The following is a 16523-nucleotide window of genomic DNA, read 5'->3' on the forward strand; positions in this document are numbered from 1 at the left end:
GCCCTCTGGCAGAGGTGTGTGCTAGACAGATCTCTGTACCTCAGAGAGAGAATCCCTTAGACAAGAAAGAATAACAACCTTGGAAACCTCAAAAAAAGGCTCCTGCTTCTTCTTGGGTGCTCAGGCTGGGAAAACCCTGAAACCACCGAACGCGCTGTGTGAGGGGTCTGGGCACCCCCGGCAGCCACAGCTGTGTGTCCCCAGATGCGCAGCACCAGGAAGGTGTCGGTGTGGCCCGTGGCCTTCGTGGGCGGCCTGCGCTACGAGTCGCCCAAGGTGAACGCGGCGGGGAAGGTGTACGGCTGGAAAACCGTGTTCGACCCGCACCGGCCCTTCGCCATCGACATGGCCGGCTTCGCCGTCAACCTGCGCCTCATCCTGCAGCGCCCCCAGGCCTACTTCAAACTGCGCGGCGTCAAGGGCGGCTACCAGGAGAGCAGCCTGCTGCGCGAGCTCGTCACCCTCGGAGACCTGGAGCCCCGCGCCGCCAACTGCACCAAGGTACGGGCTGGGGGATGAGGGCTGAGGGATGAGGGATGAGGGATGAGGGATGAGGGATGAGGGATGAGGGATGAGGGGCTGAGGGATGAGGGGCTGAGGGATGAGGGATGAGGGATGAGGGATGAGGGATGAGGGGCTGAGGGATGAGGGGCTGGGGGCTGAGGGATGAGGGGCTGAGGGATGAGGGATGAGGGGCTGAGGGATGAGGGGCTGAGGGATGAGGGATGAGGGGCTGAGGGATGAGGGATGAGGGATGAGGGGCTGAGGGATGAGGGATGAGGGATGAGGGGCTGAGGGATGAGGGATGAGGGGCTGAGGGATGAGGGGCTGAGGGATGAGGGGTTGAGGGCTGCAGGGATGAGGGATGAGGGATGAGGGATGAGGGATGCAGGATGAGGGATGAGGGGCTGAGGGATGAGGGATGAGGGGCTGAGGGATGAGGGGCTGAGGGATGAGGGATGAGGGATGAGGGGCTGAGGGATGAGGGATGAGGGATGAGGGGCTGAGGGATGAGGGGCTGAGGGGCTGTGGGGGTGAGGGGCTGAGGGATGAGGGATGAGGGATGAGGGATGAGGGATGAGGGATGAGGGGCTGAGGGATGAGGGATGAGGGGATGAGGGGCTGAGGGCGGTTTATGTGCGCTGTTCTGTCACTTCAAAGAAACAAATAATGGCCTGAGGGAAAAGGGACACGCAGGGATCATCCATCCCGACTCCTGCTCCTACAATCCCTGGAGTGGTGTCCAAATGCTTCTGGAGCTCTGGGACCCACAGGGATCATCCAGCCCAACTCCTGCCCCTACAATCCCCCCTGAGCATCCCTGGCAATGCTGTCCAAGCTCTCCTGGAGCTCTGGCAGCCTCAGGGTCGTGCACATCCCTGGGGAGCCTGGGCAGTGCCCAGCACTGGGGGAAGAACCTTCCCCTGATCTCCGACCTGACCCTGCCCTGGCACAGCTCCAGCCTTTCCCTGGGTCCTCAACAGGGAGAAGAGGGATCAGAGCCTGTCCATCCACTGCCCCTCATGAAGAAATTGCAGATGGCTCTGAGCCTCCCCTCAGTCTCCTCAGGCTGCTCCTCTGTGTTTGGAGGGAGCACACCCCATTTCATGGAAGCTGGGAATGGTGGATTATGCACTAAAATGTGTGGAGGCCACCTAATCTCTTCTGGTTTCAGGCTGCTGGTGGTTGCATAAGCCTTGAAATAGTCTTCCCTCCCCTGTAACTGTTTTTCTTTCTCACATTACCTCTGAAAATGATTATTTTCAAGGTGGGCCTTCCTGTGGCCTTGCTGGAGCAGGGAATTGCATGGGTGGAATGTCAGTTATTGGACGTGAATTCTCAGTGTTGTTGGGGTTGTTGGGGTTTGGCTCCTGTAACCCAGGAGGAACAGCCACAGCCTTTCCTGGCTGCAGGGAAGGGCGGCTCACACATCCTCTACCTTGCTGCCAGGCTGTCTTCTCCCCCCTGACATCTGTGCAACATCTGTGCTGTAGGTGCCCACAAAAACCTGGATCTTTCTGTGTCACAGATAATCCAGAAATGTTTTAGTGCCTGGGATATTGCTCTGAGCTCCAGGAGGCTCCCAGGAAGCTCCATTTGGGAGGGATTTTACTGCTGTCAGCTGCCTGATCAATGCTGCCTGTACACATTGCTGGGTCAGGGAGCAGGACCCTGTATGCTGAAGGACACAGAAACCACTGATGGTTCTTCTCCTGGAGACTCCCCAGTCTGAGATGAGAGATGGATGTGTCTGGGCTGACAGGGAGCATGGGAGACACCATGAGACAAAGACAGGCATCAATCACAGCCCATCAGAGGTGCTGTCAAGGGCTTTGAAGCTTTCTGAGTGGGTTCCCTAAATGCAAGAGGTGTGCAGAGACCCCTGTGTAGCACTCTCACACCTTTATCTCTTATAAACATCAGCCAGTCTGATTTAGAGAGTCTTTATTGCTTAATTACCCAAACAGAATTGTTCTTTTATTGCGAAGAAGTTGTTATTGCCAACAACCCCAGAGCTGGATCCAGGTCTCCCTCCTTCTCAGGATAGGAAAGAAGATGTGACTACTACCCTTTGCCTGATTTCCATGTGCACTGCTCTAAAGCTATGGAAAAAACCAGGAGTCTGAATGTTCAGCAGTGCTCTCACAAGGAATCCAGGAACAAGGAGGAGGAGCCAAGGGGAAGGAGCAAGTCTGGGTTTTATCTGATACATGCTGTGCCTCTCTGAATCCACATTTCTGTGCTTATGGCTGTCCAACACTGGGATAAATAACCCAACCAGCCTCCTAAGAATGGGAAAAGAGATTGGATTAAAAGGAGATCCCTGTTCCTGGGCACTGTGTGGAAATAAATGTGTTTCCAACAGGCAGGAGAGATGGACAGGCTGCTTCTGCACTGTGTACAGAAGATTAGGGGTGTTTACTCCATGGCCAGTTATTCAGTGTTTGGTCCATTGTCCCTGCTGTAAATAAATACCTGTTGGAAGGAAGCTGTGCTGAAAGGCTGGGGGTGGGAAATGACAGCCCTGGAGGAACACGTGGAGGAAGGAAAATGTTGTTTCCAGGCAGGAGGAAACAAAAGGTGCTGGAGCCAGGCAGGGCTGTGACCCAGGTCAGGGATGGGGGGGAAGCAGCAGGGATTGCTGCCCAGCACCAGCAGCACACTGAGCTTTGTCCTTGGCTGGGCTGGGGAGAGCTCACTGGGGTCCTTGTTGTGAGCTGAATGCTGTCTGAGTGCAGCTTTGCAGGGCTCTGCCTTTCTGCTTCAGCTGGCACCAGCAGCCTCCATTTCCATGGAAATCTCCATTTCTGCTTTTCCTCTCCCATTTCACCAGGAGAAGAGCCTGGGCCAGCAGCAGAGAAGGACCAAAGCCAGCTGTGCTCTGGGGTCCTGTGACCCCAAGATCAAAGCCCAGGCTCCTCTCTCTCTCCTCTGCTCCCAGCACTTGCCAAGCTTTGCTTCTGTTAAACATAACCACACACCTGCTTTGCAGGGAGATTTACATTAAAAATTATGATGTGCTTAGACAGAGTCATTAAGGAGGGATCAGAGGAATGTGTAAGATAAGCACAGACATCTGTTCTCCAAAAATGCTGCCTTCCCTGTGAGCACTGCTGGTAATATTGATCAGAATTCAGCCCACAAACACACACTCCTGCAAAAAGCTGAAGTTTAGGCCAAAGATCACGTATCCTGCTTATTTTCTTGGATTTGGGAGCTGCCCAAAATGAAGGAGAAAGTAAAGAAAGTTGGTATTAGCTGCTGAAGAGAAAGTTATCCCTCCTTATGAGGAGGGAAGAATTGGTTTATCCTGGAGCTGACAGGAAACAGGGCTTTTCCAGGGCTCTGTATTTGGAGTTCTGCTGTTTGTGCATTTCCCCACACCCCCAAATCAAACCATCCTCTCTCCAATCCCCTGGCACAGGAGGGAGGTCTGAGAGTTGACATTTCTGTGAGGCTGATGGAAGGGGGGGGACACTGTGCTCCCCATTTTCTATGAACAATCTGCAGTGAGCTCAGCCAGGGAGGAGTAAAGCAAGACAGGACCCATGGGCACCACTAATGCCATAACTAGGGGAACATTTTACTGTCAGAACAGGGAGCAGAGCTGCTCTTTCATCCTGGTGTCTCTTATTTTCCCATTCCAAACAATTCCTGCATCCCTCCTGGGAGGATTCCCTCCTGTGCTGGAAACCCTGTGATTCCCTCCCACTGCAGGTTGAACTCTTCTGTTTGCTTTTTAGTCTCCTATTGGGAGACAATGAATTATTCTGCTGTGGAGATGGAGCCTTGTGATCTCCTAGATCTGTTTTGAGTGCTGTGACTCCAAATGGCAGGGCTGTAAATGACTGCAAGGGTTCTGCAGGAGTATTTTTAAAGGAGAGTCCCTCCTGTGATCTATATGAAACCACTGCTCAGGAAAAGTCAGATATTTGGTCCCCCTCACTGTCTGGTCTCTTGTGGGAGAGCCAAAGCTTCTCTGAGGCATAAAACACGCTGCTTGTTGAAAAAATCCAGCACTGGCTGAAAGGAAAAGCAAATGTTTCTGTACTAAGTGGTGATCTACCTCCCACGTTAAAGAGCACAGCATGAAAAATGGTAAAAGCTGCTGTATCGAGCTGTAAACTCTGAAAATGGGTCCATTTTAGCTCATTTAATCTGCCTTTTTTGGCACTTGGCCTTGACAGTGCAGAAGTGGGATCCAATTGAGGGAGAGCACTGATGATGTGTAGCTGTGGTCCCTGCTCGTGGTGTGTGGGGTTGGAGTGTGAGTGAATCCCTGGGCTGAGTGTGCAGAGCAGGAGTGCAAAGGGCTCTCCCAGCTCTTCTGAAGAGCAGAACTGGCTCCAGGATTTCTGCAGCACCTGGTTTATCCTCTCACCTGGTTTATCCTTGCAGAGCCACTCTGGGTTTTTCCTTTTCCCTGGCAAGCAGAGCAGTAATTGCAGCCGTGGGGAGGGCAGGGCTGGAATCAAGGGTGACTTTGATGATTGGGCTCTGAAGTGTTTCTGGGGATGATGAAATGGAATTCTGGACCCACTCCAGCCAGCAGTTGGTCTCCACTGCTTCAGTATTAGCAGAGATTGAAGCTCCAGGCAGGAGGTGACTGCTCACATCAGAGATGGATTTGGTCAAACAAGCTCCTTGGGAAGGTGGGGGAAGGTGCTCTGCTTGAACCAGGAGGGTTTGAAAGGTGCTTTGTTCATCCTTCAGAAGCAGAGCGTGGCCTGGTTTTTCAGGAAGGCAGGGTGGATTTGGTGTGCAGGGATTGTCATGGCAACCAGAGGGAAACCCCATGAGGTGCAAACAGCCAGGAACAGGTGAGGGGGAGCAGAAACCTGTTTGGAGAGGATAAAGCTGCTCCCAGCAATCCCCATTCAAGGGGGAAGCAATGACTGTAATTGAGTATTTTAAGCAGCTTCCAGAACTGAGCACAGCAAGCAGAAACAATTTCCTATAACAGTTCCCCTGAAACACTCAAGCACCTCAGACTTTGCCAGCTCTCCTCCACAGATGTTGATCTCTGTGCAACTTTGCTGCCAAGACCATGGGAAGCTTTTGGGAGAAACTTCAGCTCTGTTTGAAGCAAGATGGGGAGGGATTTTAACACCTGAGACAGGACAGGGGGTGGCTGTATGGGGCCAGCATTCCAAAGGGATTGGGGAGGGGGATTTGGGGGATCCACAGGGTAATGCTGGGCTGTGAGAGGGTGTGTGCAGCCCAGAAAAAGGGAGGACTCTGGAAGCAGCTCTGAGACAGCAGAGGCTGCAACAGCAGTGCAGCAGCAGTGAGTCCTTCCCAGCTCAGTGACACTACTGTGACTTTTAGGGTCTGGAAATGATTTAATAGTGACAAGAGAAGTGATGCCTGCTCCCCAGTAATGGATTTTCAGGGATGTGCTGAAGAATTCAGGTTGTGTTTCCCCCAGCCAAAGGCAGGGGTGGTGGTGCCCTGAATGCCAGGAATTTGCATTTCCCCTCTGAGTGACTCCCCAGGCTGAGGGTGGAAGGTGCTGAGCAGGAGGCAGCCTGAGGAGCTGTGGGGAGCAGGGATGTGATTCCTGGCTGGATTCCTGCCTTAGCCCATTGCAAGGCTGATGAGCCTTTGGAGGGAGCTGCTGGATAACTACATGGAAGGAGCAGGTTAATGTCCCACGACAGCACACTGTAAAATGGGTAATTTCTGTGCACTGTGCACTCTGCAGAGCAGCAGCTCTGCCTAAATGAAGGTTTATGCAAAGCCCCTCTCAGTGCTGGATGCACCATTAGGCTCCAGGGTGGCTGGTTAAATTGCACTATTGATTTAATGTGCAGGGATATTTGTTAGTGCACTGGAGAGGTGCAGCTAATGACTTCTGCTGGCTTTTCAGATTTTAGTCTGGCACACAAGGACAGAGAAGCCTGTGCTGGTGAACGAGGGCAAGAAAGGATTCACAGATCCCAATGTGGAAATCTGACTGTGCAGAGACCAACACCAGGTAAGAGCACGTGTTTCTAACAGCAGTGAGAAGCTACACAAGAGGAGGAGAAAGATAAAAACTCTTTCAAATGTGCTTTTTCATTTCCAGAAGCTTTCACTGAGGGAAATATTTAATTTAGACCCACACTGAAACCACAGAGAGTTTGGGAAGGTGTGGATGAGACCCCACCTGAGATGTTTGTTCACCTGAGGAGAGCATGGGGTGTCTTTTCCAGTGGAAAGGAGGAAAGAACCCACACACTGATGGCTGGCTTGTATTTGTTCATGCCCTGGCTGTTTCTGCAGTTGGTTTGCAGGAGTGAAGGCCAAGCTATTGACTTGTATCTGCACCCAGCCTGTGCAGCTGTCCTTCATTATTATGGGAAAAAAAAAAAAAATAATGCACAACTCCCTTTCACTGGAGTGTAGAACCAGGCCTGGAGGGAGAGGAGGCTGCTGAGAAGCAAAAGGAAGGGGGGAGATTTGCTCAGCAGTGAACTTTTACTGCAATGAGCTCCCTCATGTCCCATCCCCTGGGGGAAGAGGGAGGAGCCCTGGCCTTGGCAGGGCAGCAGGATCTGCACTGGCTTCTGTGTGCCAGGGAGAGGCTTGGCAGAGGGGCTGTGATACCTGGAAAGGCTGAGCTGGAACAGAGACTGGGCAGAGCAAAAGGAATAAAATAGATATTTATTGAAAGGATTTGCCTCGGGCAGTGCAAGAGCCCAGCCAGGGCTACACCCAAATTAAATCCAAGATGGATCCTGGTCATGAATTTTTACACTTTTATAAGTTATCCAACCACAGCCCCAGGCTATGAAGTCTCAGCCCCCTTTCCTTTGCTGTTGTTTCTGCTTTTTGGGTACCAGTTGTCCTTGATTCTCCAGCTGGGAAGGGATTGTTTCATCACTATCCTGTGAAGAGACCTTACTAACACCTTACACTAAAGAGCAGAGATTCTGAAAAATATAAAAGCTAAAACCCAAGGCATCAGCTGGAGCCCTGCAGCACTGCTGCCCCAGCCTCATTTCCCAAGCAGGACAGCTCTGGGATCTGCAGTGGGACAGGCTATGGGATGGCTCTGCAGTGGGACAGGTTTTGGGATCTGCAGTGGGACAGGCTATGGGATGGCTCTGCAGTGGGACAGGCTGTGGGATCTGCAGTGGGACAGGCTGTGGGATCTGCAGTAGGACAGGCTGTGGGATGGCTCTGCAGTGGGACAGGCTATGGGATGGCTCTGCAGTGGGACAGGCTGTGGGATCTGCAGTGGGACAGGCTGTGGGATGGCTCTGCAGTGGGACAGGCTATGGGATGGCTCTGCAGTGGGACAGGCTATAGGATGGCTCTGCAGAAGGCACAGGGGTGATACCCACGCTGCTTGTGTCTCTGTTGCAGAAGATTTCTTCATGCACAGCCTGGAAGTTCCTCTGCACAGCACCCAGCCAGCAGCCAGGCAGGAGCCAGCACCTCTGCAGCTCCCTCGAGTTGGAACCTTCTGGAACACCCAGAGCTCTGCACAGCCGAAGCGCCGGCCCCTGCCCCTCCTGCCGCAGTCGCAGCCCCGCAGCCGCTCCGGGGGCGGAGAACAAAGCACAGCGAGCCCCGAGTGCCGCTGCCGGCTGCAGCCAGCCGGGCTGAGAGCCACGGGCGCTGCTGCTGCTGAGAAACACGGACCTGTGGCCATGTGGGACAGCCTGAGCAGCTCTCTGGCCGAGGAGGGACGGCTGCCTTCCGAGATGGCACCTTAGCCCTTAATTTTAAACTTTAACCAGTGTTTGTTACGCTGCACAAGACAGGAAGGGTTTGGGGGAGGGGGGAAAGCAAGGCAGGTTAGAACAAACCCTTTAAGTATCTCTGTTCTCTGATTTCTCCATTTCCTTCCTCAGTTTCATTGCTCTGTGGTGGAAGGGACTTTAAAGGTCCTCTGGTCCATGGCCAGGACACTTCAGCTGGACCAGTTGCTCCTGGCCTTGAATATTCCCAGGGATGGAGCATCCCCCACCTCTCTGTGCCAGTGTGACACCACCCTCCTTCTAAAAAAATATCCTTATATCTAATATATCCTTTTTGAGTTTAAAACCATCAACCCTTGTCCTATCCCTGCTAAAAGGTTTGTCCCCATCTTTCTTGTGAGGCCCCAGGGTGGGATGGAGTGACAGGAGCAGGGAGCTGCTGATCACCCCTGAGCCTGGATGGAGTCATGTGGTTCTCTAAAAATCCTGAAATAACTGGGGTTTAATGAGATTGATTGTTGGGGCCATACACCATCATATGCATCCAGATCTTGGTCCTGTTTAGCCCTAATTTGGTTCTTGTGAGCACTAGGTGCAAAATTCTCTGAAGGGTGCTCCTATATAAAGGCAAATTTCCACTCTTCAAAAACAAAACTGCTTCAAACTAGAGACTGGATGCTAAGAGGTGATTTTAGTGCATTTCCCATGTGGCTGGAGTGTATCCTTCAGCCCCAGCCCTTTACTGCTACAGCAGAGCTGGTGTGAGAAGCCACCCTGGAGCAGTTCCCAGTCCCCTTTAATGGAGAGAGCAGCACCTTGGGAAGGGGATCCTGGGCTCAGGGCTCTGTTTATTCAAATTATTATTTATTATCTGGTGGTGCTGCCACTGTGGGTGACTGTTTGAGACTGCCAAACTTGCTGAGATAAAAACTGAGGTATAACAGGCCCCTTCTCCCCAGCTAAACCCCCTAAATTCCCTCCCCCTTCATAACTGTTGTCAAACCTTTGATCACATCCCCCCACCACTGTCCCAATTCCTTGAAAAATTTTGAAGCACAATTTTACCTTTGAACTGAGGGAAAAATGTAATCCTGCAATAGACTTGGTTATTTTTAGCCCTAACACGTAGAACTATTAAAATGCTCTGGGTTTGATTGTTGGCTTCACGGTGCAGAAGTCTCCCCTTGGACTAATGACATTGTGTATTTCCTGATATTTCAAAGGAAAATATTTTTTGTAAGTTATTTTCTCCCCCTGTATATCAGAACCATTGGGGAAAAGTCCCATTCTTTAGTTCCCAGCCACAGAAGCCTTTATAAAAATGTTCCTTTTAGATGCAATGGCTGAAGCACTACTTGGAAAGAAAGTGTTGGATGCTGCTGGCTGCTCTATGGGAACAGGTATTGTTACCTTGGATTAAAACTCTGCACTCAAGTACATTTACTCTGTTACTGTACTGGCTCCCTTCAGTCTGCAAACCCTACAGTGGAAAGAGACATTTTTCCAAGGACTACCAAGTTTTCATAGCATTGAAATAGTTTCCAAATGACGTCCTCTCTGAGCTGCATGTTTTGGTTCACTAATCTGAATTCCACTCCCTGCTGGGTTCCAACCTTCCCTCCTTGGAAGGAAATAACTTTCAGAAAAATGCAAAGGATGGAGTCCTGACCACAGCCCTGCACATTTGCTCTGGCCACAGAGCCTGAGCACTTTGAGCTGTCCCAGAGCTGCTGTGGCCCTGGGGAGCAGAGATAGGTGTGACCAGACCTGGCCAGGATGGAGTGTGTTCCAGCTGCACTGTCTGTTCTCAGTTTTAAACAAACTGTATTTCAATTTGTTAAATAAAATGATGGTTTCTAAGAGCCAGAATACCCTGCACCTCCATTACAGACACAGCCTGGTGTTTCTCCCAGAGCCTGCATGCTGGTGGTGGCACAGAAAGCAGCAACTCCTTGGAGGTTCTGAAGGATTCACAGCTCAGGTTTGATCTCTCCCTCTCCCTAAGGAGGCTGCAGCTCCTCTGTGCCTGGAGCTGGGGAGTTCAAAGAACCTTGGGTTTACCTAAATCCCAAGCTTCTCTTTAGAGGGACAAAAAGAAAAAGGAAACCAGGACCCAAGATCCCAGAGCAGCTTTAAGGGATGAGTTTTTCCACTTGCAGTCCCTTTGCTTCTACCCCAGTCTGATCCCTGCTCACTTTCCAAGGGGGAATTTCATCTTTAGGTGCTTCACAGTGTGAACACTGGTGGAGAGCGAACTGCAGGACTCACTTATTCTTTCCTCCTCCTTGGAAATTCTCATTTCTGTCTGGCCCAAAACATGATCCATTTGATAGAAGACAAAACACATCTCACTTTTTAAATTTTTCTTTTTTCCTTTTGAGAGAGAGACAACCTCTGTAAGTAAAACTTAGTGAGGAAAAAAAAAAAAAGCTGAAATTAAAAATCATTTGACAACCACCTTGCTTTCCAACAAGGGAACACATACTGGCCTTTTTGCAGAGACTTGCTAAAATCTGCCTCAAAGCACACCAAAATGCTTTTCCACACCTGGTTACTCACATGTTCACCAACTATTTTCTCCCTACCTAATTATAAAAACAAGGAGGCCAGCGATAGCACGTTGTGCAAGTCCCTGGAAAGCTGAGCTCAGCTTTCATTCAGATGGCTTCAATTCCTCCTCTCTCTCTCTCTCACCTGCCTCCAGCACCTTTTCACTCCCCACATCCAGCAGATGGTCCAGAGCATGCTCAGCCATGTGGGCTGGAGCAGAGCAGGGAGATGAGCTGCTGCATCCATCCTTCCATCCATCCATGGAACCTCTGGCTGTCCTCTCCTCTGAACTCACTGCCAGAGGGCAAACCCTTCCCCTGGCTGGAGTGGAGATGAGCATGGCCAAGTGCTGAGCCCTGAGGTCCCCAGACATGCCAGCAGGATGAGGCAAACACGGGCAGCAGCTCTCAATCCACGTACTGGCTGCGGCCCAAGTAAGGGATGTCCACGGACTGGATGATGCGGCCGGCCGTGCGCTCCTCGAAGATGACAATCTGCACAGGGAGACACAACCTGCTGACAGAGCCTGGGGCTCACTGAATGCTCAGCAGGAGGGGAAGGAAGCAGCTTTTCAAGAGATCAGTTAGTGTGGTGCAGGGATGAAGCAGCACCACGTCAGCTTTGTCTTGATTTCCAACCCGAGGCAGAGCTGTGAGGTTCAGCTGCCATCCCTGGCACTCTCCGTGGCTGTCAGAGCCAGAGCAGCTTTGGAGCTGCACCTTCCCTATGTTCAGATCTCAGGAGACAACACTGCCTGTCAGCTAAAGGATAACCACTGTCCTGTGCATGTCTGGCTCTTTGGGACAAGCACCTTTAACAACCCCAAAGGCAAAGAGCAATCCCAGCAGAGCCTCTCACCTCGTTGCCCCCTCTCCTTAGCCAGGGCCCAGGAAGGTAAAGTGTTTCCTGAGGTCCAATCTTCCAGTATCTTCCCAGGTTCTGCCCATTGACAAACACCACTCCTTTCTCCCAGCCCTGGAATCAAGGCAGAACATGGAATTACTGATGCAGCTCTGCTGTCTCATTAGCAGCCCCACAAGAAACCAAATCTGCTTTCACACTTGCATTCTTTCCAGCCACTTTCTGCAGGTTTTCTGCCTTGCTTTCCCTGTGCAAATCCCTGCAGCCAGAAACATTTAAACAAGCCCTCTTGAACAGAAGTTATCCTTAATGTGCTCATTCAAAGGATAAAACTTTCAAAAATGTGCAATTTGTACAGGAAATTTCTTCCCTTTGAACAGACAGGTCTTTACTCCTTCCCAAGCATGGAAAATCTGCCCTCACCTCTTTCCAGGTGACAGAAAAACTGAATTGTTGCTGGCTGCCCTGATTTACAACAAATATGATTTCCTCAATGAATGGGAAAGTGAGCAGGACTGTAAGGCTGAGCACAAGGTTGGCTTTAAGGGAGGGAAATCAGAGGAGGAAGTTTAATAAGACTGAAAATCTCATCTGAAGTTCTGTGCAGTCTCCCACAGAAGGATGACAGGAATGCTGTGGCCACAAAAAAGTGACTCTTTCCATGTCACACTGATGAGGCAGGAATAAAACAAGGCCCTCCTTTATTTTCTGTGCCCATTACTCCTCTGCAACTAGAAAACAGCATTTGTATGCCAATTAACAAAAAGACTGTGCTGACTGGTAGCTCTGCAGGGTCAGTTTTCTCACAGGACCTCTCCAGACTGAACAGAATTACCTGGATGAGACTCAGACCCTCAGAATAATTCTCTAAGAGAGAGGGGGAGGCTGTTGCACAGTTGTCTCTAACCAGTTTTTTAGACCCTTGATGAAGAGCCAGGACTTGCCTGCAGCTTCAGGAAGGTGTCCTGAGGCTGCTGCTCTATCCACAGCCTCCCACGGAAGAACGCCGGCCCCACGAAATAATCAGGGACTGTGCTCCAGCCAGAGACGTGCTGCAAGCTGCAAGAGAGGGACAACAGGGACACTCACAGGCCACAGGGACACCTGCCTCTGTCCCCCTGGCAGGCCAGGCTGGCACACAAGAGCAGGGCTCCTGGGGCTGTCACCACCTCAAAGGGAAATGCTTTTTACAAGGGCGAGGGGAGAAGGATTCAGGCTGGCAGAGAGCAGGTCTAGGTTGGATATTGGATAAATTCTTCCCTGTGAGGGTGGTGAGGTCCTGGCACAGGATGCTCAGAGAAGCTGTGGCTGCTCCATCCCTGGAAGTGCCCAAGGCCAGGTTGGAGGAACCTGGGATAGTGGAAGGTGCCCATGCAGGAGTGGGATGAGTGGATCTTTAAAGTTCCTTCCACCCAAACCATTCTGGGACAAAAATTCTGCTTCATGTTGGTTGCTGAGGATCCTGCAGGTCTGCCAGGGTGCTTTAAATGCTGTGTTTTGCTAAAGGAGACTGCAGAACTGACAGGATTCAAACCAGACATTCCTGCCATGGCTCCTGTCAAGGAACACAAACACACCCCTGCAAGTGTGCAGTAATTAGGGGAAATCTGACATTATTTCTTACCAATTTGGGAGCAGGGCACAAGCAGAAGAGGAAATAAGGGATGCAGAATCCCCCAGAAGCCTTGAGCTTCTGTCAGAACATGTTCCCTCCAGCCCTTACAAACTGCATCTCTTGGACTGGGGGAAGTTATTGATCCAGTGCAGCTTGGCTGCTACTGAATTATTCAACTGAAAGCCTGTGACAGCTCCTTTCACAACACTCCTCTCCCTCCTCCCTGCAGGGACTGTGAGCTGATTGTGTTTCAGTGCTGCTGGTCAGCAGCCAGGAGCTGAGGCTAGTGGTGACTAATCTTGCTTTTGTTTGGCCATGGCAGCTCACTTGCTTTAATGCTCCTCACTGGAAATATTCCTCTAACACCCTGCACTCCAAAAGGCTGTGAGTTACCCCATCAGTAAGAATCCTTCAGGCAGTCCCTCAGCACCTGTTAAAACTCTCCTTAGGCATTTCAGAATCTGGACTTTTTTTCCTTTTAAAAGCCAGTTTTTTTTAATGTGGGCTCTGTCTCTCCCTCCTACACAAAATGGGGTATATTGTGATATCTTGGGGGATGAACATAAGTTGCTTTCTGGTATTAAAAACATCACTGAAAAGAGTGTCTCTGGATTGTGGCCAGAGTCCATAGGGCATCTGCTGCCTGAAACATTTGCTGAGGTTTTCTGTATGTGCTGACAGAGGCTCTTCAACATTCCCCTGCTAAATTTCCTTCCTTGAATTTAAGCAAAACAACATAAAAGAGAGGGAGCCATCTGGATTGTTAATGCACTATCAGTAGCTTTCTAGAATTAATCCATCCCTTGCCAGGCTAAATTACTAAATATATCAGCCAGATTGGTAATTTCCAGAAAGACCCAAAATTTCCACCATGTGGGTGTGAGGGGATCCTTCCCTTTGGGCAAGCCTGGCTTTTACCTACCTGATCCAACCCTGCTGCAAGGAAATCTTTAAATCCTGCACAGTGGGATTAGATTTCTCCCTAAATGATTGCATGGATCAGCTGGCACCAGTTCCTGCACTATTTCAGGCAAAAAGTATCAGCAAGGAACTTAACCAGTGCAAAAATTCACCTCCCCACTGTTACCTCAGGTTGCCTCATTTAGCTGCTCCCTATTAGACACTGAATTGCTGAAAAACAGGTGGTTTCAAAAGTGGAAGGGAAAAAAAACCCAAAAAGATAAAATCCCACCAACCTTTTCATGAAGGTAGGTTTCATCTCCAAGCTGTAAATCTTGAAGTTCCTCAAGGGGGTTTTATTCAAGAAGACATCACCAATTAAGCCTGCAAAAGCAATGGGGGTAATGAAGAGCTGAGGAACAGCTAAAGCTGATGGATTTTGCTGCTTGAATCTGAGGAACAGCAGGAGATGGAAAGCAGCCACGTTCTGCAATGGAATTAGAGTCCATATGGTCCCACTGCTGATCCAGACTGAGTGGGGAGCATCACTCAACTCTGGCCTCTCCTCTGCCACAGCTCCCCCTCCCAGCAGAACACACTGGGATGTGCTGGCACAGCCAGGCTCTTGGCATTTAGGGGGTTGACCATGCACAGATTTTTTTTAAAGCATTCAATCCCTTCTCCAACAGGCACAGCAAAACATAAGTGAGCCAGCAGCAATGCCCAGGGCTGCTCCAGGGCTTTTCATCCCAGCACCTTAATAAGTCATTGACCTTTAGCACCCTTTTGTTCAATTGCTCTCCCTGAAGCAGGCAAAGCCTGGGTGCTAATGCAGCCCCCTAATCACAGGGTTGAAGCTGCCTAGGCAGCACTGAGGTTTATGCAACTTTTCTGCACTAAATAAAATCAATACAGCCATGTGCCTAACTCCATTAATCTATTTTATAGAGCTTTTGCACATAGTTCCCCACTAAAATAGAATCAACCCCTTGCAGCTCCACCACTGTGTGTGATAGGCTTGAGCATTTCAGTCAATTCTGCTCAAGGGGATGCAGTTCCCTCCTCCTGACACTGTGTGAGCTTTTAAATGCTGTGATCCTCCAATATCAACCCCTCAAGGGAAAACACAGATTAAAAAAGGTATTTTCCTTCCTTCTCTTGTGAAGTAATATGTTCACAGAGCAAGAGAAAGGGAGCTGAGCATCACCTAGGAAACCTAGAGCAGAGCAAGATCCATTGTCAGCCCTGGCTTTAGCTAAAACAAACCTTGGTGCAGGGCACTGAGCAGCCACTGCATTCCCTCTGATCCCTGCAGAGGGCTGAGGGTGTTTTTAACCCATTCCCTCCCTCACCCCATTTCCCACCAGCTGCCAGTGCTGACCAGCCCTGGACCCTCAGCTGGTTGTGCCCAGAGCCCACTCACAGCTCTGCAGCATTTGCACTCTGGGGAGTCTCTGGGAGAGTTTGGGGACCAAACCCACCTTTCCTCTGCTCGTTCAGTGCCAGCCCATAATTGACTCGCCCACGGTTCTCCACCAGCAGCCTCAGCTGCCTGAAGCCCTGCTGGAAACAAAGCAGGAGAACATCAGCTGCACCAGGAGTGGCCCTGCTACCTCTGGAACTGCAATTTATACATTTCCTTTCAAGTTCTCTACTGCAAACAGTGAGGAACTTGCAGCCTTTGCATAGATTTATGGGTTGGTTTGGTTTTTGTTTGACTCTTGAATTTTTAATTCCCATTTTGATAGCACCCACAGAGGCAGAAAGGGAGTTTGATACAGGACAGGCTTGTGCCATGAACTCTCCCACAGCCACCACAGCTCTGGTGAAATGTGCTTAGTGCCAGATTCTGCCAGGCTAAAACTGCCCTCAGACCTAAAGAGAGACATCCCCCCCTCATTTCATTAGAGACCCCAAAGCCCCTTAACACCTGCTTTGTGCTAAGGAAGGTGAAGCCTGCATGGATTTAATCTGCAATAACAGGGTACAGATACTCAGAGCTGTGGTAAGAAGGCTGGCAAATTTTGTGCAGCAAGGGCAACAATAACTTGAATTTTCTCCATGGGAAAGCATTCAGGCCCCACTTTTCAATCACAAATGTAACTTGCAGTGAAACCCCACTATTTGTGTCTGATTAGGGTACCAAGCTAGTGTGGGTTAGGAGAAGGTGCCTTTCTGAGACTTCTCCCTCTTTGGTGATGCTGTTCTCCACACCCTGAGCAATGCAGCAGTTACCTGTCCCTCAGGAATGGAGAGCTCCACTGTGTTGTAGTCCAGCTCCCCCACATACATGGTGTTAACAAACACCTGCAGAACAGAGCACAGGAGAGCAGAGCAACTGCTCATCAATTATGTCATGACCAGCTGGATTTGGGGAGGAAACTGTCTCTGCTTGAACCTACAACTCA

The 16523-nt window shown here is 50.4% G+C and overlaps 2 protein-coding genes across 20 annotated transcripts in view; one reads left to right on the top strand and one right to left on the bottom strand.

Moving 5' to 3' along the window:
• Nucleotides 1-8824, top strand: part of B3GAT1 (beta-1,3-glucuronyltransferase 1) — a 35660-nt gene extending 26836 nt beyond the window's left edge. For 6 of the 11 annotated variants that reach the window (XM_079326604.1, XM_079326602.1, XM_079326606.1 and 3 more), the window contains 3 exons: nt 205-501; nt 6371-6478; nt 7855-8824. In XM_079326604.1, coding sequence (XP_079182730.1) covers nt 205-501; nt 6371-6457 — 384 coding nt within the window. In that variant the 3' untranslated portion in view covers nt 6458-6478; nt 7855-8824. Of the gene's footprint in view, nt 1-204; nt 502-6370; nt 6479-7851 lie in introns of all 11 variants that reach the window. The other 5 variants (XM_079326610.1, XM_079326611.1, XM_079326607.1 and 2 more) reach the window with 1 other exon arrangement.
• A 1689-nt stretch (nt 8825-10513) lies between these two features.
• The window catches only part of LOC306812220 (beta-galactosidase-1-like protein 2), a 152360-nt gene continuing 146350 nt past the window's right edge, over nt 10514-16523 (bottom strand). For 4 of the 9 annotated variants that reach the window (XM_079326587.1, XM_079326584.1, XM_079326586.1 and 1 more), the window contains 6 exons: nt 16351-16422; nt 15597-15678; nt 14412-14499; nt 12545-12659; nt 11598-11714; nt 10514-11233 (listed from right to left, as the gene is read on the bottom strand). In XM_079326587.1, the coding sequence (XP_079182713.1) occupies nt 11147-11233; nt 11598-11714; nt 12545-12659; nt 14412-14499; nt 15597-15678; nt 16351-16422 (561 nt within the window). In that variant the 3' untranslated portion in view covers nt 10514-11146. Of the gene's footprint in view, nt 11234-11597; nt 11715-12544; nt 12660-12845; nt 13156-14411; nt 14500-15596; nt 15679-16350; nt 16423-16523 lie in introns of those variants that run through there. The other 5 variants (XM_079326588.1, XM_079326591.1, XM_079326585.1 and 2 more) reach the window with 3 other exon arrangements.

The sequence above is a fragment of the Erithacus rubecula genome (assembly GCF_903797595.1).
Source record: "Erithacus rubecula genome assembly, chromosome: 25".
NCBI lineage: Eukaryota > Metazoa > Chordata > Aves > Passeriformes > Muscicapidae > Erithacus > Erithacus rubecula.